Source organism: Stegostoma tigrinum, chromosome 31 (genome assembly GCF_030684315.1).
Source record: "Stegostoma tigrinum isolate sSteTig4 chromosome 31, sSteTig4.hap1, whole genome shotgun sequence".
NCBI classification, from domain to species: domain Eukaryota; kingdom Metazoa; phylum Chordata; class Chondrichthyes; order Orectolobiformes; family Stegostomatidae; genus Stegostoma; species Stegostoma tigrinum.
Window position 1 is genome coordinate 34,432,613 of NC_081384.1, and position 20,855 is coordinate 34,453,467.

General features: G+C 40.5%; 1 protein-coding gene across 3 annotated transcripts in view; it reads left to right on the forward strand.

Annotated features, from left to right (window-relative positions):
* gosr2 (golgi SNAP receptor complex member 2) overlaps positions 1-12,398 on the forward strand; it is a 50,773-nt gene extending 38,375 nt beyond the window's left edge. For all 3 annotated transcript variants that reach the window (XM_048560871.2, XM_048560870.2, XM_048560869.2), the window contains one exon: positions 11,027-12,398. In XM_048560871.2, the coding sequence (XP_048416828.1) occupies positions 11,027-11,188 (162 nt within the window). In that variant the 3' untranslated portion in view covers positions 11,189-12,398. The remainder of the gene's footprint in view (positions 1-11,026) is intronic.
* The last annotated feature ends 8,457 nt before the right edge of the window (positions 12,399-20,855 follow it).

Sequence of the window (20,855 nt, forward strand, 5' to 3'; positions counted from 1 at the left end):
TCATCTCACTGCTTGTTCCACTAACTATCCCTTAGTCCTTGTAATTTTCCAGGAGAGGTGCTTTCCCTAAACATGCGTGCAGATTCACTTACATGCTGAATTCCCTTGTCTTTGGGCTTCTGTGCAACTGATTAAAATGCCATTGTGATCTGTTTTATTAGTGCAACATCGCTCCTTCAGCCATTTTTGGAGCAACAGACAGGGCTCAAAACGCTTAACTATCAGTTTGCAGATCAAGCCTCAATTAAGTCCTTTTCCAGTTCAGAGGATACCGATCTCAGGCCATACAGCAGGTCAGTTTCCTGTTCTGTGACGTAGTAAAACTATCTTTTTCAACCCCGGTCATTAATTTTGCTTTCTTTCCACTTTCCATTTCCCAATATTCCTCTTTCAAGCTGAACCAGACCACTTATGTTTATGATATTCTGTTCAACAATGAGTTTAATTTTGTTTCCATGCCTGTCTTCAAAGTGCCTCAACCTTTCTAAAACTGAAATCCTTTTCATGTTTTGTTATCTCCAGGCCTAACCACTGTAAAGGTAGCTTGGATGGATTCTCATTCTTCATTTTTTATGAAAACAATTTGTTCAAATCCCTGCCATCCATATTCAGTCTTGCATTAAGCCCTGTTAGACAAACAGATCTAGCCACCTCATCCAATCCACGCTACTGCTCACTAATCAATGCCACGAAATAGTCAGCAATAAATTTGATGTAAAATCCTATTCTCTTCTATAATTTTGTAACTAACTTTGCATCATTCATCGCTGCAGTTTTAGCCATCCCATATTCTGTCGCGATTTTTCTGACTGGAGTTGCTGGTATCTTATCTCTGTCCATTGTTCTTTCTCATTCTCTCTAACTCACTGATAATGGGAACTGCAGATGCTGGAGATTCCAAGATAATAAAATGTGAGGCTGGATGAACACAGCAGGCCAAGCAGCATCTCAGGAGCACAAAAGCTGACGTTTCGGGCCTAGACCCTTCATCAGAGAGGGGGATGGGGGGAGGGAACTGGAATAAATAGGGAGAGAGGGGGAGGCGGACCGAAGATGGAGAGTAAAGAAGATAGGTGGAGAGGGTGTAGGTGGGGAGGTAGGGAGGGGATAGGTCAGTCCAGGGAAGACGGACAGGTCAAGGAGGTGGGATGAGGTTAGTAGGTAGCTGGGGGTGTGGCTTGGGGTGGGAGGAAGGGATGGGTGAGAGGAAGAACCGGTTAGGGAGGCAGAGACAGGTTGGACTGGTTTTGGGATGCAGTGGGTGGGGGGGAAGAGCTGGGCTGGTTGTGTGGTGCAGTGGGGGGAGGGGATGAACTGGGCTGGTTTAGGGATGCAGTGGGGGAAGGGGAGATTTTGAAACTGGTGAAGTCCACATTGATACCATATGGCTGCAGGGTTCCCAGGCGGAATATGAGTTGCTGTTCCTGCAACCTTCGGGTGGCATCATTGTGGCAGTGCAGGAGGCCCATGATGGACATGTCATCAAGAGAATGGGAGGGGGAGTGGAAATGGTTTGCGACTGGGAGGTGCAGTTGTTTGTTGCGAACTGAGCGGAGGTGTTCTGCAAAGCGGTCCCCAAGCCTCCGCTTGGTTTCCCCAATGTAGAGAAAGCCGCACCGGGTACAGTGGATGCAGTCAGCCACAATGATGCCACCCGAAGGTTGCAGGAACAGCAACTCATATTCCGCCTGGGAACCCTGCAGCCATATGGTATCAATGTGGACTTCACCAGTTTCAAAATCTCCCCTTCCCCCACTGCATCCCTCAACCAGCCCAGTTCATCCCCTCCCCCCACTGCACCACACAACCAGCCCAGCTCTTCCCCCCCACCCACTGCATCCCAAAACCAGTCCAACCTGTCTCTGCCTCCCTAACCGGTTCTTCCTCTCACCCATCCCTTCCTCCCACCCCAAGCCGCACCCCCAGCTACCTACTAACCTCATCCCACCTCCTTGACCTGTCCGTCTTCCCTGGACTGACCTATCCCCTCCCTACCTCCCCACCTACACCCTCTCCACCTATCTTCTTTACTCTCCATCTTCGGTCCGCCTCCCCCTCTCTCCCTATTTATTCCAGTTCCCTCCCCCCATCCCCCTCTCTGATGAAGGGTCTAGGCCCGAAACGTCAGCTTTTGCTCTCTCTAACTCACTCATTTGTTCCTGCTCTTGGACTCTCTCTATGGATCTCAATCCTGCACACCCCCTGTCTCTTTCACTGTCTCTGACTTTTACTTGCACTATGCTCAGTGGCTGTCTAGCTGTCTGCCCTCCCTGGGCCCTGTCACCCGCCAACGGCCCTGTTGTTACCCAGTCTGCTCAGTCTCACTCCACTCTGTTTACTGTTGCACAGCTCTTAAAATACACCCCCGCCCCCTCCGCTCACCCTTGCCCTCTCCACTCGTCCTTGCTGTCCCTGTCACCCTCCCGCCTCTGGTGGCCAAATCGATGGCTACCCACAATGCACCTTTCCCTTCCTTTTTTGTTGAAGGGAGCTTGTTGGAATCTATCTTTACATTAAAGGTGCTGAATGTGATGCTGAGATCAGGAGGGAAAGAGAAGGGAGAGAGAAATGCCTCACTTTTATCTTTGATGAAATCTGTTAGCTGAATTCTGCTCTGTAGTCAATCACACTTGTCTTTTTAGAAGGTAAAACCTTTGAGTAGATGCTGTTAGCTAAAATTATGGAGAGGTATATATTTGTGAATGAGTTAATGGTCTGGTCATATTGCAGGAATGAAGCCTAATTTGCTTGGTTCTGGAGAAACTGTGTTCAGTGTGCGCAGTGTTTCATTGCAGATGGTTGACCTTATACTGCAAATTTCTGAATCGGGTAATGTCCTAGGAACTGAACCACAGTGGCTGCTGAGTTTACACAGCAACCATGGCCGTGTTCACTATTCTGTCTATCTGATGGGTCATTTGGGACAAGGTTTTCATTGTGTTCACAGGAAAACATTTGGTTAGGTACTATAATAGAACTGGCCAGTGTGTGTTTTCTTTAGGCCTGGTCTGATAACTATGACTTCTTAGTAAAAACAGTTATTAATTGGGCATTTATTTGAATAAAGTTAAGGAAAATAAAACTTTGTTGGCTAATGTGTTACAAGAATTCAAACTGTGCAGGCTCCAGGTTACATACCAAAAATCATTGACGGAGCTTCAGTTCTTCAGTTAACCTCTTGTAAGTGGCATGTACAATATATTGGCCTTTATTGAGACAAGGCAAGTGGCTCCATAATTAACACAACACTGTGGCAAACTACATCCAAACATCCCAGCAGTCCTGGAGGATGTGCTCTTAAAGGCAGTATATAAACATTTAAATCATAGTGCAATCTAGTCTTTTAGCTTGGTTCTAAACTTCTGATTATTTCTCAATTGCTCCTAATCCTCAAATGCTACTCGTACAGAAAAAGTTAGTGCAATATTGTCACTTTAGTGGTGAATACTTTGGAACTTGTTTTGATAGGCTTGATAGAAGTCATAAGCATCAAACCTTGCAATGACTACTCCGTCCAGTCTGTCAAACTTGGTGATAAGTGTTCTTTTATGCATATTTAAAAATGATTGCAAGAACACTTATCAAACTGTGTAACTTTCCCATTGATTGAACAGTAACATTTCCAACAATGACAGTACTTGTTATGTCACAGGCATTTTGCAGATTATAAACGCTTAATGGATTACTTGAAGTTTGAATTGTTTTTAAACTTGTGTGGCGTGTGGAAAAAGGGTGTGAGAATGTGACTTGGCTTTTTTTTTTGGTGTTAGTTTGCTGTTCAGTTCAATTTTGCCCTCCCTCCACTTCTGTCATTGAGCCTTCCTCTATCTGCTTTGGCGGCCAGTTTGGAAGCATGTCACTGTCTTTATCTAAGGTGTGGTCCCTGGGAACTGAGGAGCAGACAGCAGAGCTGTGAGAAATACAAGTCCTGTCTGCTTCCATCAGGGAGCAGAGGAGTAAGTGAAGTCAGGATCAGTTGTAGTGTAAAATGCGCAGCAGGCTGGAAAATTCTTGCCAATATATGTTCTAGTTTTAAAATTTAACAGTCTGAGAACAAGAATGTATGTGTTACACTTTTTGAAAAACCTTGGAACAAGAAAGTTCAAATGATCCAGCTGTTGGTTTGGATGTGGTTCCAACCTGCAATTAAAGGTTGGGATCCAGGCTATCTATTGATCAGTCGCTATTCGTTCCCACGCTGTAGGTTTAATCATAAATTCCAAAGCGGCTGCCTCCCAATAGAAAATATGCGTCCTTGGGTTGGTTTCCCAACTTCAGAAATGATCTGAGCTGTAAACGTTGTAAACAACAGATAGCTTGTAATCACAGTTAGGTGGCCACAACAGCAATTGCTGAATCCATGTAGAGAGTTCATTTCATATTCTGTTTGGTCAGCAAGTTCCTGCACTGAAGGTGTTTCTAATCCTTGTTCCCATTTTCCTAAATGCAAGGATATTCTTGCTTTCTTCATTGTAGTGCTTCCTCACAAGGTAACTGTAAAGCTGGGCTTCTGGGAAAAAAATGTGCTGAGCAGGCTCACGAGTGGTATTATGGTCAGGCAGTTGTCTCCTTTATATCAGTTATAGGATTGTTTACTGAATGTCAATTCTGGTGTGTTCATTAAGATGCCGTGCAGATTTTTACGAATAACACTTTTACTGTATTATAATCAAATCCTTGGAGTCTACCTTCTGTATTTTCAATTTTCTGTATCCAAACAGAATTCACTCTATTGAATTGTCACTACTTTACATCATTGATGCAGAGAAAAGTAACTTGTTCCACTGCTCCCCTCCACACCATCCTAGCTGTGTAGAACGTTATTATTCCCATAAAACTGTGTTCAGATTGACCTGTATACCTTGTGGCTTTTGCACTGATACAGGATTGTATTTAATGTTAGGGATCGAACTGTGATATACCATACACCTTTAGTGTAATTTATGGTGCTCCTTTTATAATTTTTAGTTTTTGTAATAATGTAACATTGTGGGGTTGACTTTATTTTAATCCATCTTTTCCATGTTGAGTTCTGTATCTGTTACTCCTTGTATTTGTGAAACCTTTACGCGCGGGGACTTGCAGTCAGCACCTGTACAAATTTGCTTATAGAAAAAATGGTTCAAACATCATACATAATCACATTGCTCCTTCTGTGTTCAGTAGTTGTGTTTCTAATGTTACTGGTGCTTTATACCATGTAGCATTATATTGATTAGCGACAACATGGGAGAATGTTTTCCATACAGTGCTGTTCTGTTTGTGACATAAGTAGGATCTCTGTCCCTTGAACTTGCTCATATTCCTGGGACATTAGGAAATTTTGGACAGAGTGTCACTTTGTTGACTTTAGTCAATGGTGAAATTAAATAATTCTACATATGATCAGGATTGCTGATTATACCTGCCTGTAAGGGTGGTGAAAGCAGAGTTGAAAGTAACTAGGAAAAAGAGAACTGGAAAGCTTCTGAAAAAGAGATTTGCAGAACCATGGGAAATAAACCTACAGGTGTGAGACTCGTGGATAATTTTCTCGAAGAGCTGGCACAGATAACAGTGGGCTGAATGGTCTCTTTTTGCCCTGCATACTTACATGATGATTAGTGACCAGTCCAGACAAAAGTTTATTATAGTCATTTATTCTCATTACCTCTGCTGCTGTGCTGTACTAATCAGAGTGCTGAATAGAATCTAATCAGTTCCCTGTCACTTTATCAGTACAACCACAGCTGTAGAATCTTGCTATGAATATCCAGAAGGAACTTAGGAATGGGGGGATGTCATTTAGACCCTCAAGACTGTATACCATTTGCTGAGATTGTGGATGATTTGTGACTGAACTCAAATACTTGTTTTTGTTCTTAGATTTTCATTAACCAATTGCATGAAAATTAATCTGCTTTAAAATTAACAATTGATCTGACATCAGTTGCCATTTGCAAAAGAGAGTTTCAAACTTCTGGTATCCATTATGCACTGAAGTGTTTATTAACTTCAGTGCAAAAGACATGGCTCTAATTTTTAACCTGATTCTGAAGACAAAACTCCCCAATCCATCAAACATATCTTTCTCCCTTCTCCTTAATATCCTGAATATTTTAATTAACTAACCCCATCATTTTCCAAATTCCTATAATACAAATCAAGTTTGTATAATCATGCCTTGTAATTTACTTCCTGGAGTCCAGATACCATTCTGGCTAACCCATACTGCGCTCCCAAGGTTCTGATATGAAGAGTTGTATAGGGTACTCCATGTATAATCTATTCAGGGTTCTGCATAGCTGCAGATGATTCCTATCCCCATGTATTCTAGTTCTCCAGATATACAACCAGCGTTCTATTATTAATAATCTTTACAACATCGAGGGCCGAAGGGCCTGTACTGTGCTCTAATGTTCTATGTTCTACGTTCTGTCTGGACTTACTATTTTCTTAGGGCCTCCACAGTTTCTGGCTTTTCGCCAATTAGAAAGTATCCTGTTCTAACATTGTTAGGTCTAAAATAGATAACTTCATGTTTGCCTGAATAGAAATCCTTTGGCTTAATTTTTTAATGTCTCATAATGTTACTCTTCCATCCCCATCACTTCAGTGCCAGCTATCTTTATGTAACTGGCAAACATTGATACATGTGTTTCTATCTCATAATTAGAAGTAATTAATAAATATGCCAAACAGACTGTTGTGGGACATCATTAGTCTCTTCTGCTTTTCTCGCTGCACTTTAACTTGAGGTAACCGATTTTCTAATGCCTTCTGGAATTCCAGGTAAATAAAATCCATGGACATTCATTTATTTCACTCATTAGTCACCTCTTCAAAAAAATTCAATCAACTTCACCAGGCATAACCTAGAAGTACAAGGTATGAATCAGATGAAACTTTTCAGTGGATTGATGTTTTTCAGTTTTGGGATCACAGTCTGAGTTAAATGACTGGTTTCCATCTCCATTGTCCATGTTGAGGTCGTGTCTTCTTTTAATCTTTTTTCATTAAAAACAAGCTCTGCATTGTTTGTTTACTTTTTACACCAGATTTCCCCAACATTTTCAGTGACATGGCACACTTAACAAGACTACCAATTTAACAGCGAACTCACTCATATTTTCTTTTCAGCTGAATTGTTTGCTCTCGGACATCACATTCACTTGCTTTTTCTATACCATGGTGGCTTAGTGGTTAGCACAGCTGCCTCACAGCACAGGGACCCTGGTTTGATTCCACCCTTGGGTGACTGTCTGTGGAGTTTGGCACATTCTCCCCGTGTTTGTGTGGGTTTCCTCTGGGTGCTCCCATTTCTACCCATAGTTGAAAGTCGCAGGTTTGGTGGATTAGCTGTGCTAAATTGTTCATAGTATCCAGGGATGTGTAGGTTAGGTGGATTATCCATGCGAAATGCAGGGTGATAGTGTGGGGAGGGGAGAGGGTTCTGGAAGGGAGATGCTGTTCAGAGGGTCACTGTGGACTCGATGAACCGAATGGCCTGCTTCCATACTGTGGGGATTCCAAAAATGGAGACATTGAGTGATTGGTGAACACCCCCCCCCCCCCCCCCCAACGCTCCCTCACTCTGCATGCTCCCGTCTGTCCAGCCATCTTCTTGCAGAGGTTGTGGTGTGGCCTGGTCACCAGGGGCAGTCGCTGCCTCTGACTTGGTGAGGTGGTCAGCCGACCTCTCCCTTGGACTCACCTCCAGCAAAGAGCCAGCATGCCGCAGCTCCCGTACTCTCCATGTTCCTGTCTCCGCTCTGGCACAGCCCTGACAACCCATAGCAGCAGCGGTGCATAATCCCACTGGCTCAGTCCAGTGAAGGGCAAAGACCAAAAGTAACAGTCACCAGACCCATGCACTGAGTGCCAGCATCATTCACCAATCAAGAGCTGGGAGCTGTTCCCCTTGCCCCCATAATAGGGGCGTTAGGTGTTAGCGGGTAATGCAGGTAATGAAAATGTCAAGGCTTACTTCTCACCTTGTCATGGCACACTGGTTGAAAATCATTACTGTAAAGTACTTCTCTTAACGAGTTAAACCATCTCTTTCCTGAGCCCCTTCAATGTAACCATGTAATTTTACAAGTCTGATGCTCATATATATATATATATGTCCATTGTACACATGGGCTCTCACAGCTGGAAAAATAAGTTTCAACTTTAAATCAAATGCCTTTGCAGCATATTGCTAACACCACTGGATACTTTCAGTCAAACAAGTTATTTGTCAGACAATTTGTAAAGCTACTTGCTTCTTGTGTATAATCCTGTTCAAACGCCTTTTAATTTCAGAGTGCTATATCACTAGCCATGGTGACCAACAATTAAACTTCAGAAGTATTACTATTCAACCCCTTTCATCATGTGAACTTGGTTCCTTTTCCAATATTTACAACTTTGTGGTTATCTACATCTGGATATTTGAGTGTTACAGATTATAATTTATGCCAACACACGATTGTACACTGCTGCTGTGGGAAGAATTGGCAGTATTGTTTGCTTTAAATCTATGCAGATTTGAAGATAATTTTATGTTGATGGGTATGGAGTTCTATAATTGAACCTCAGCAGGAGTGAATGAAGATTTGCCAAAATTAGTTTTAACAGCAGGAAGTTTGCAAATTGATTTACTTAATGACCTTATAATAAAATGTGATTCTGTTGATAACTAAAACAATCTAATATATGTGAATTGCTGAAGCATTTCATATAGTTGTATGCTAAATTAAATCTTGACTCTCAAGCTAATGGAAGCAAATTGAGGGCAGTTTTGCTAGCATGAGGAAAATGGACTTTGTCACATATAAAGTGCTTAATGTATGAAACCTTTAGCTTCAATTTATTGATGTCCATTCCAAAAAAAGTTCACAAAATGTATTTTAAAAATTGTATGTTTAGCATAGCGGAAGTCCATTTTGCCAGTGAAATCACCAAAGGCAGAAAGGTCATTTCTTCAAACACTCACTCACACCCCAAAACTGAGTGGATCCCAGAAACTGCTTTCTTTTCAGTGATATACCTGAATCTTCTCTGTAGCATCCCAAATGCTAACTTGCATTTTCCCCAAATGCTAACTTGCATTTTGCAAAGCATAACATTGTCATTCAGCCACTACTGTATTATTCTGCGGACTATTGCAATATATTGTAAAAGGCAATGTCAATCCAATTGAGGATGTAGGTAGTGAAAAGTACAAGCTGAGCTTCTGTGCTACTCAGCAGCATTCCCTTGTGAGGTCTAATGGGCCTCTCAAAATCTCCCACACAGTGGATTTCACTTACTTTGCATTTGGTGGAGTGTAGGAGTTTGAGGCATGATCTTACAGAGGCTGATATAAGCATAAGGGGCATAGAAAAGGTGAATGGTCAAGGTATTTTCCCCAGAGTAGAGGAGTCCAAAACTAAAGGGCATAGGTTTAAGGTGAGAGAAGAAAGATTTAAAGGGGACCTGAGGGGCAATTTTTTCACGCAGAGGGTGGTGCGAACGTGGAATGAACTGCCAGAGGAAGTGGTAGATGCAGGTGCAGTTATAAAGTTTAAAAGACATTTTGGACAGGTGCATGAATGGGAAGGGTTTAGAGGGTTATGTGCCAAATACAGGCAAATGGGAACTGGTTTAGTATGGGAAACTTATTCAGTGTGGACGAGTTGGATCAAAGGGTCTGTTTCTGTGCTGTACATCTGAGTGCTTGTTTGGCTTTTTGAATTATGGTGCTATAGAGCAGGTTATTCACGTGTTGGTCTTTCGTGATGTTCTGCTCAGAGTTGAGACCATGTGTAATTTTTGGATGAAATGGGATTGTGTGGTAAAGTATAATCAGACCTGAACATGCTGACATATTCAGTTCTCATTCTAAAGTCATATATTCAGTTCTCATTCTAAAGTCATACATTCTGTTCTCATTTATTTTCTCTGATTTTATTACAAAACACACCATATTAACTTTTATAATGGGTTTTGTAATATGTAAACTTGTACTGCAGTTACAGTGCCATAGTGCCTCCTCTAATGAGAAATTCATAAATTCTTTGGTAATTACTGTAATCCTATTCATATTGTGATTTATCAAAAACATCACGAGGCACTTTGTGCAATCACTAAATGTAAAGTGCTGTGTTATGTAAGCAAGTGTTCAGCTATTGTTGGCCAGCATTGCAGCTCAAATAACAGTAGAATCAATTCTAATTTAATTTACTAGTAGTTGTTGATGGTATTAAATGTCATCTCATGGTTTTGAATGGTATGGGCAATTTTTTTACCTTCCTGTTCAAAAGCCACTTCACTAACCAAGGAACCTTCTGTACTTCAATTATCGATATTACATTAAGATGAGGAAGAAATTTCATTTATAGACTACCTTTCAGAACCTCTGAACATTTCTTAATCTTCTGATCATCATATTGCTCATGGTTAATTGTTCTTGAAATTTGGTGGTGAAGTGGTGTGTTGAACCACTGCAGTTCACTTTGTCTGTCTACACTGCTGTCAGAGAGGCTATTCCAGAATGTTAACTCCATGACAAATGAAGAACAGTGATATATTTCTGAAATAGGATGGCATGCGATGAGGGATAGTGGGGGTGATGGGAAGGTGCAGTCTTTACCAGTTTCTACGCATCTAATGCTCTTTTCTTTCAGGTGATTGAGGTCAAGATACAAGTTAAGGTAGTCATGGTTCTTAGAGTAAGAAATGAGACAGCTGGTTTATATTTAGTGAAGTCCTACAAAAAGCCATGTGATAGTGAGGAACTAAGCATGCTTTATTGTCATGACATTGGTTAAAGGTTACAATTGGGCAGGACGTTGTACGACTCACCTACTGTTCCTCTCAACAGTGCCTTGCGGTTTTTTTTAAATCTATCTGATAGAGCATTCAGTCATTAATCTGTTGATCTGTGTATTTAAAATGATGTCAGAATCAAAAAAAATCTTATCCAGTTGTTTTGAATATTTTGGAGCTGTCTGTTGCTTTGTTCTTATGCTGTCTTTTTCGGACTGTTGCACATTGTCTAATAGTATACCTATTGTTGCAGGGAGCACAGAAGAAGATCTTGGATGTGGCAAATATGTTGGGAATGTCAAATACTGTGATGCGTCTAATTGAGAAGCGAGCATTCCAGGACAAATTCATTATGATTGGTGGAATGGTGGTCACCTGTATCATCATGGTGTTGGCGGTTAAGTATTTGACATGACTCAATGTTGTCTTACAGACTGTGCTTCAGGGAAAATAAAGAATCAGTATTTCCATGAAAAGACTGCCCAAGTGATTGGCTTGTTGCTTTCAGACTCCACACCCTCTTTCCCCCTCATCTTCCCATTGCCCTGAAACTGTTTCAGGTAAATGACTACCAGTCTGGACGAAAAGCCCTTTCGTATTTTATAACCATGCTGCCAATTCTTTTGGCCAGCACTATTGATCAGAGATTTGGAAAAAGCCCAATAATTCCAATTCTAATAGGTAAAAGTGCTGGATTATAATCATTTTAATTTTGTGGTACCTGGAGGAGGAAAAATAAACCATTGTTTAATAAAAAGAAACCTGTGATAAAGCTGAATTTGATGACATTGCCAGGAAGCCTCTCTGTACTAATTGCTCCTATCCTCCCTCCAGGCGTTTTCCTGCAGAATAAACACAATTAATTTCAGGTGGGTGAGCTGACCTTTTCAGAAATGGCATTTTTTAACAAAACGCCTTCTCTTGATGCATTCAAATGAGGCATTCCATATTTCCCCTGACAAATATTGCAACCTGGTGCTTCAGCTAATGGCCAGATGCACTGTCCTCATCTGCCACCTGCTGAGCTCTCAATCCCTGAGAGAGCAAGTTCCTGATCTCAAAGCTTCAGAGGCAGCTGTTGACTTGAAGGTGTGATTGCTGCATAGTTAATGAGAAACTCTTGTAGACAAACAAACTCAGGCCATCTGCATGGATCATCTAGTGGTGGGCTCCAAAAAGAATCATGGAGACATTGTGCAAGATGTCCTACTCCTGCCCTGAAATTCATCCACTGGTAGGTTTTTAAAAAGAAGTCACATACGGGAGAGAAACTGGAGTTGAACTTAAAAGAAAATGTACTGCTATGATAATTGAAGGATTTTTCTGTTGCTGTTGGAGGCTGTATTTATTATAAAGCAGCGAACTACTTTTTACTTATTCAGTCAAGATGGTGCCCGGGTGTCAACGCTATTCACTGTGATGCTGAGAAATGGTACCCTTAGTGTCTTTGCACTAGTGAGAAATGGATGCCGTGTGAATTGTTCTTCATTGAATTAACCTGTCTGCCTATTGTGCATCAAATTATCTGGTAATTGTTCCACAATATTGACTTTCAGCCTGCAGGATGCTTTGGAATAGTTGAAAGGTAGCTGTTGTACTCAATAAAAAAAAAATGCATTGCTTCAGCCTTACTGCTATTTTGTCTTTAATTCAAATGTTCTTTTTTCTGTGGTTGATACTTATAGCAAGTGTACTTGCCAGTCTCATTGTAGACTGGCCCAAACTATATTTTAAAATTAACAAACCAAGCTCTGTTCAGTAGATGGCCAACAACTTCTGTTAAAGATGCTTCTACCTTCTGATGATTAAGGTGCAACATGTGCTTTCATGCACGTCTGTGTTGTGGAATGTGTCTAGAAATGGTTTGATTTGCAACTGTGTATACACTTAATGGCTTAATGCTACTGATGCACGAGATATGGTTTGTAATTTGTTTTACATTCTGCCTATCAGACTGTGAATCCTGTCTTTTCACCTCAGTAGGTTTGAATAAATAATATAAATTTCAATCCAAATCTTATGAGGCAGGCTTTCCTCTTCCTGTGCTTGGGACTATTGGATTGCTTGGGCTGTGAGAAATGAGAATACACAGGAAGTCAGTCTGGGAGGAGTGCACAGTCATAAGAGAGCTTGTCTGAACTTTTGTCTATTTAAAGTAGTTTTGGAAATTAAGCTGACTCCAGTAGGGTGTGCATACTTCCCACCCAATTTTCCTGTATTCGCTACGCCCAGGTGATCTAGTAGCCCAAAGCACGGGAATGTTTGCCCTACAAATAGCTTGCTTGCCATATTTTTGACTAATTTTGCAAATGAGTGTGCTTTGAACTGTTTCATATGATGTGTTTGTATAACTGTTCCCTTTGGTAAGTGATTGTCAAGTTTTGGTGATGGTTAAAGTATCCATTTGCTTTCCACTGATCACTGCTGGTTAGAGTTGTTAAAGAACTTAGTGTGAATGCAAACATTCTGTACTTTAAAACAGTTTCATTGCAATTCTTGAAGAACATTTCACCGTTAGATCCTGGACCTTTTTCTTTTTCTTTTCCAACTCCTGTCATAGCCAAGTGAGCTAGAAATTGTGCAGCATTTAAAGCGTTGAACTGAAATCGATGAGATTTAATGTCATGATATTCTCTGTCACTCATTACAGATTGCAAATGAATGGTTGTGAAACTTCTGGTTCTGGTGGGGGGCCATGTGTTTTACTGGTTTCTTTTAATTCCGAGTAAGGTTCCAACATATTTCCAAATAACCTATTTCAAAATCTTCTCCAACCACTGTTCTGAAAAAGTTTCTCTCACCATTTTAATGGACATTCCCAAGATTGTAACCTCTTGTAGGACTGAATAAAATCAAAAACATGAATTAACTGTGTGTGTGTCAGAGCGAGAGAAAACAGCTGGATACAACATTGCTGATCCTGCAGCTTGTGACCTTGTATAAAATCACTATTCAATTCTATAGCAAACTCACTTGGAAGATACCCACTCCTGCTTTGGCGAATCAATCAAGCAAGGTGACTATGACTGTTCACAAACAACATGCGTCTAAAATTCCTGGACACACTGTGTGACTTGTTACTGCAATGCTTAGAAGTTTGTGTACAGCAGACAACACTGTTTCTAATGTGCTGTCAAAGGACAGAGCTCCATGGTGTGATCTTCTAGCTACCTTGTCACATAAGCAATTGTAGTAACATGTCTGTCCTGGGAAGTACTGACAACTAAAACTTTATATCAGTTAAACTGAAAAGGTACCCATAAAAACATTGCTTCAAATTATTCCAGAAGGTAATGCAAACATGATAACAGATTATGCAGGTTTCACTAAGTTAATAGTTCCAAATTCAGTGCAGTGTAGTTTTTTTCCTGCGATTACTTTGTTGACAGTGCTGTTTCGGATTTCTGTAGAGGATAACTGTGTAAAGGTACAGTCCATGCAGAATTCTTAAAATGCAGTCAGGAAATCTTCCACAAGACCATAAGAGAAGAAACAGTTCCAGGCAAAATTTCATAGAATGAGTTTGGGCAGGTGACAATGGTCAATGGGCAAGCATTTTAAAGGTAATGATGTGCTTCATGTAGATTTAGAATAGTTATGGAAAAGGCAAAAAATAAAAGAATTAAAGTTTTAACTTGTTGCGGGGAAAGGCCAGTTTACAAAGCAGAGATGAGATTTGGCAAAGTGGACTAGAAGTACCTACTGGGAGACATGTCAGTGTCAGAGCAGTGAGAAGTATTCATGGAGGAAGTTGAGGGCTCAGAGTAAATTTAAACCCAGAATGAAAACGTGGCTGTCTCGTATCTAAATCCATGGATCTTTAGCTGGCATCTAGCTTGGATAAGACAAAGTAAGAAAATGCCCCAAGCTCAATATTGCAGAAACCCTGGTGGCATATAGAAAGTGAAAATAAAAAAGAAATTAGTAAAACAAAGAGGAACAGTTTAAAATAAAAGCAGGTTAAATCAAGGAAAACCTAATATGTTTTATAAATACAAGAAGAACAAGAGACAATTAAGATTAAACCAAATCGAAATCACAAACGTAACTTGTTTGCAGAGGTAGAAGATGTGAGCCAGAGTGAGAGGTAATCTCATTGAAACTTACAACATACTGAAGGTTATAGATGGGGTGGATGTGGATAAGATGTTTCAGCTGATTGTAGTGTCTAAAACAAAATGGAAAAATTTAAAAGGCGGGCTCCACTTAGGTCCGAGACAAGGCAATTTTTTTTTCTAAGGGTTGTGAACCTTTGGAATTCTCTGTCACAGAGAACTGTAAAAGCTCTAAAGGCATGTTTTTAAGGGAATGCGCAAGTAGTTTAGAAGAGAAGTGAGGAAAAAAGAAACCATCTAGAAGGTAATGGAATCTGGAACTCACTGCCTGTAAGGATAGTAGAGGCAGAAACCTTCATAACATTTATGAAATATTTAGATGTGCACTTGGGATGCCAAGTTATATATGGCTATGGGCCAAGTGCTGGAAAATGGGATCAGGATAGTTAGCTGATTGCTTTTGTACACTGCAGGTTTGAGTCAATTGCCTTTCCCTGTGCTATTGACATCCGTGGCTCAGTCTTTGAGAATGTTTAAGGTAGAGATTGATAGATTTCTGATTGCCAGTACCATACAGGATTATGTGTATAGTGTGGGTATAAGGCATTGAACAGTTGATCAGCCATGATTGTATTGAAGGGTGGAACTGGTTTAATGGGACTCAATGGCCAACACCTGTTCCTAGGTTCACTGATGTCAGGGATGGGCACATTCAGTGCCAGCTTTGTCGTAGTGATAGCAGTCTTGATCTTGAGCCAATAGGTTACATATTCAAGCTCCATTTCAGTGATTCAAACATAGAATTTTGGCTGACATGTCAGCGCTATATTTTGCAAATGCTGTATTGTCGTTCAGGTAAGATGTTACATAAAGAGACAGCATGACCTTTTTACTTTCCACCAAGTGTGACCCATTCATCTATAGAATTGTTACAACATAGAAGTAGGCCATTTGGTCCATTGTGTCTACTCTCTGAGCACTTTAATGCAATGCCAATCCCCTCCCTTTCCCTGCATCTCTACATAGAGCTTCTATTTAAATAATTATCTCATGCTCTTGTGGGTGCTTAAATTGAGCTTGACAGTACCGTACTTCCAGGCATTGCTCAGTGTGTTTAAAAAAAAATCCTCACCTTGCATTTGCTTCTTTTGCAAAAGATTTGAAAACTATGATTTCTTAATCTCAATCCTTTTAAAATCAGTTTGTCCCTGTTACCTCTGTACAGAGGCATCATGATTTTGAAAATTTCCTCTTATTCTTCTCCTTTGCAAAGAAAACAGTCCCAGTCAGCTTCTCCAGTCTTCTCTCATACTGATGTTTCATTTTATTTATTCATTTGAATGTGAGCATCACGGGCTGGACCAACATTTATTGCCCACCCCTAATTGCTGCAGAGGGCCATTAAGAATCAGCCACATTGCTGTGGATATGGAGTCACAAGCAGCCCAGACTAGGTAAGGACAGCAGATTTCCTTTCCTAAAGGATGTTGGTGAACCAGATAGTCTTTCCACAACAATCAGCAACGGTTTCATGGTCATTATTAGTTTGTTAATTCCAGATTTTTATTCGAATCAAACTCTGCTGTGGCAGGATTTGGACACAGTGCCCCAGAACATTGCCCAGGTCTTTAGTTTAATAGTCTCGTGATAATAGCACGAGGCCATTGCCTCCCTCTCTCATGCTCGGAACTACTTTCGTAACCTTTTCTACACTCTCTAATGTGTTCACGTGCTTATAATGTGGCTCCCAGGGCTGTGCACGTTACTCCAGCTGAGTGTCTTCTATGAGTTCATAATGTCCTTGCTCTTGTACTCAATGACCCTATTAGTGAAGAATACTGTAAGCTACATTAACAGTTCTCACCACCTGTCCTGCTACATTTAATATCTGTATATTTACACCCTGCTCCTGCTCACTGTTTAAAATAGAATCTCTAATATTGTCTGTCAGTGTTCCATTGTACCAAAGTGTATCACTTCGCAATTATCCACATTGGACTTCATCAGACATTTATCTCCTCAACTTGTCAATGTCTTTTTGAAGTTCTGTAGTGTCTTCTGCAGTGTTCTCGCAAGTTTTGTGCCATCTGTAAACTTTGAAATTGTCCCCTGCACATAAAGATTTAGATCATCGATATGTATCAGGAATAGCTAGGGTCCTTTTCCTGTCCCTGGGGAAATCGACTGCAAACCAGTTTCTGGTCTGGAAAATTCCCATTAATCATTCCTCTTTCTCCTTTCCCTTAGCCGGTTTTGTATCGATCTTACCTTCATTTCATGACCTTTAACTTCTATTCCAAGTGTTTTGTGTGACAGTGTGCTGAGAGCCTTTTGAAAGTCCATGCAAACCATATTTAACATCCTTTGACACATCAACCCTCCCTGGTACTGCTTCAAAAAAATCCTCAAAAGGACATTGACAAGTTGGTGGAGAGGGGAGATAGGTGGCAGATGAAATTCAGTGTGGATAATTGTGAAGTGGTACACTTTGGTACAAGGAAAATAGTGAGCCAATAAAAAGCGTACTATTCCAGATGGGGTCAAACAGAATGACCAGGGTGTAAAAATACAGAAGATGTTCAAGGTGACATTATTTACTACTTGTTTGGGAATAATGGTGCCCTCTCAAAATCAAATAAGTGTTCAAATTGATCAGTAAAATACAAAGATGCTGAGAAACAGTGAGGGACATTTAAAGAGAGAGATGAAGGTGTAGTTGAAGGAAGTAACAGTCACATGCCTTGTGTTTAATATCAGTGTGTTTATTTAGTTTTGACAAGTCAGCTTGTGTTTTAGGTATTGCTTTCTACAATATTTAATTGCTTTTGATCCTATCTTGAAATTCATTGCTCTTACTATCTCTTTTTAAGTGCTTGTTTTAAATATTTAGTTTGTGATAAATTGCGAGGGATTATATTGAACTGTATAAGGTAAATATATTTCTTAAACCCATTGACGTCTTTGAGCTTGCTGCCACAGCTACGAAATGGAAATCAAATGAGAGTTAAAGTAGCAGTCAATTTGACTGCCCACCTCTCAGAGGTGGGCAATCTTGACTTTTGCTCAAAACAGGTGTGAGGTTGAGATGATCAGAATGTCTTTTGCAAACATATAAAGGTAATAGACAGGACACAAACTAGTGATCCATCAATTCTGCCCACAATCATGATGCAGTATTGTGACTGGGTACTACCTTGGGATCCAGGCTACAAATGAATGAAAGCAGTAATCTATTGGTGTATGTTGCGGCCTGTGGGAAGGCTGGAAGTTAACCTTGTCTCAGAATAAACTGGATGGTACGGCCTGAAGGGGAAACTAGTCCCAGAGGCTATCTTGTATGGTCTAGCAGTAGCCCAGAATATTGCTGTAAGATCAATTGTAGCATCCCTGATCTTGCAAACTTTCTCCCAGTGAAACTCCTGTGACTTTTCTACAGCAAGTCCTATTGATCCTCAAGTTTATACTACTAATGTGTTACCGTAATGAGACACTGATTGGAAAACGGTCAGACACCTCTAACAGACAAGAACTTGGTGGCGTACATGTGCAATTGTTATCTAGCAGTTAACTTTGATCTGGAGAGGCTTGACCGGTGACTCCTAAAATCATTTTATAAAATTACCAGACGAGGAGAGAACCATAGATTGATACCTTATTGGGTCCTTGCAATAGATTATTCTGAATATCATATGCTGTGCAGCATCCATGTTTCCAGGGTGAGGTAATGGCCTCATGGGATTATGAGTAAAATATTAATCTAGAAACTGAGCTAATGTTCTGAGAGCCTGTGTTTAAATCTCACCATGGCAGGTGCAGAATTGGAGTTCAGTGGGGGGAAAAAAGACTCAGGAATAAAGGATCTAATGATTAAGGATTCAATGAAATCATTGTTGATCATCAGAAAAACAGATCTGGTTCACTCATGTCCTTTAGGGAAGGAAACTGCCATCTTTACCTAGTCTGGCCTACATGTGACTCCAGACCCACAGGAATTGGAGGGTTTGAGCTAAAGGGACAGACTGAGTAGGCTGGAGTTTTTATTCCTTGGAGCATTGGAGGCTGAGGGGTGATGTTATAGAGATTTATAAAATCATGAGGAGCATGGATAAGGTGAATAGCCAAATGTTTTTTTTCCCAGGGTAGTGAAGCCCACACCTAGAGGGCAAAGGTTTATGGGAGAGAGGAAAAATTTAAAGGGGACACCGGGGGACAGCTTTTTCATGCCGAGGGTGATGCATGTATGGAATGAGTTGCTAGAGGTGGTGGTAGGGGTGGGTACAGTTACAACATTTAAAAGACATTTGGACAGTTACATTAATAGGAATTAGGGGGATATGGGCCAACTGCCAGTAAATGGGACTAGATCAGTTTTAGGATATCTGGTTGGCACGGATGCGTTGGAAGCGTCTGTTTCCATGCTGTCTAACAGTATGACTGTGACTGTTAATTGCCCTCTGACCAGTTGGGGATAGACAAAAAAAAATGCTGGCCTAGTAGAGACTGCCACATCCTGGGAATGAATTAAAAAGTTGTCCAGATAATCCCCAAATTTGCTTATCTTCTTTCAGATTTAGCATCTGCATCAGAACCCTTTCTGTCAACTTTCTTTTCTTCCATTTTCTAAATAATGATATCACTACTGATGGAATCCTTTTGTTGACATGAGTAGGGTAAAACCACGGCTAATTCTCATGCCTGAGTCAGAAGCTCACTGTTCAGGTCTCTTTCCAGGCTACCATTCAGTGCAGTACTGAGCAAGTGCTCCACTTTTAGAGGAACTGTCTTTCTGATGAGATACAAAATGATAGCCCAGTTACCCTTTTCGGGTAGGAGTAAACAAGAGAAGCAGATGAAGGGTCTAGGCCCGAAACGTCAGCTTTTGTGCTCCTGAGATGCTGCTTGGCCTGCTGTGTTCATCCAGCTTCACACTTTATTATCTCAGTACTGGATTATCTGTTCATTACCATACTACTTTTCAGTGGACTTAACACAATTTTTATTCTGTCTCCATTATAGCAGCAACTACAGTCTTAAAGATATTTCATTGACCATAAAATCATCAAATGCACAGTGTAAATGTAGGTCTGTTTGCTTTCTACCCTACCAGCATTTTAATTTTACTTAAATTCAGCCCTGCCTTTCCTTTTGTCCTTTTTTTTGGAAAGATCTTTAGTGCAATAACATTTGGCCTTTTGACATTATTCTGACATGATGCTATGAGCCTTGTTCCTCTGGGATCTCCTTACTTTCCATTGTTTTTCCTTTATTGTCCAATAACACTATCCTTTTGTGTGTAATAAAATATTCATTGGTTGAAGTAATTAGAAGGTTATTAGCCATGAGGTCGTATTACATATTAAGGAGCTGAAATCTATGCTCTTAATATGCAGTTTACTTCCTCAAACTGCTCTTTTACCTCAAGTACAGCAATTGGAACCAATGGGGAGTGTTAAAGTATTCGTAAGAAACCAGAGCAGGAGTAGTTCATTTGATCCAGCTAGGCTGAGCCACCATTCACTATGATCATACCTGAATTGATTGAAGCCTTAATTCCACTTTCCTCCTTAGCCACCCTTAATAACTGTAATTTCCTTGTTAGTCAAAAATCTGCCCAACTCAGTCTTTGATATATTCAGTGAACCAGTTTCCATTGCCTGCTGGGGAAGAGAATTCTAAGTTTATTGGGTCTCTGAGTGGAGTTCCTTTTCATGACCATCTTAAATGGGAGGCCACTTATTTTACAACTGCCTCCGGTTTTAAATTCTGCTATGAGTTCAATCCACCCAGCATCAAACTCATCAAGATCCCTCAGCACCTAATGTCTCAATAAAGATTATTTTAAACTCAGTGATCACAGGTCCAACTTGCTTCATCTTTCCTCGGAAAACAACCCCTACATTCCAGGAATCGACCTAGTGAACCCAGTGAAATTGTCACTGTCATAATTAACTGGTACTTTTCACATCAAACTTGCAAATCGATTGGTGCAACGTAGTATAAAACCCACAGCTTATTTTATAATATTCT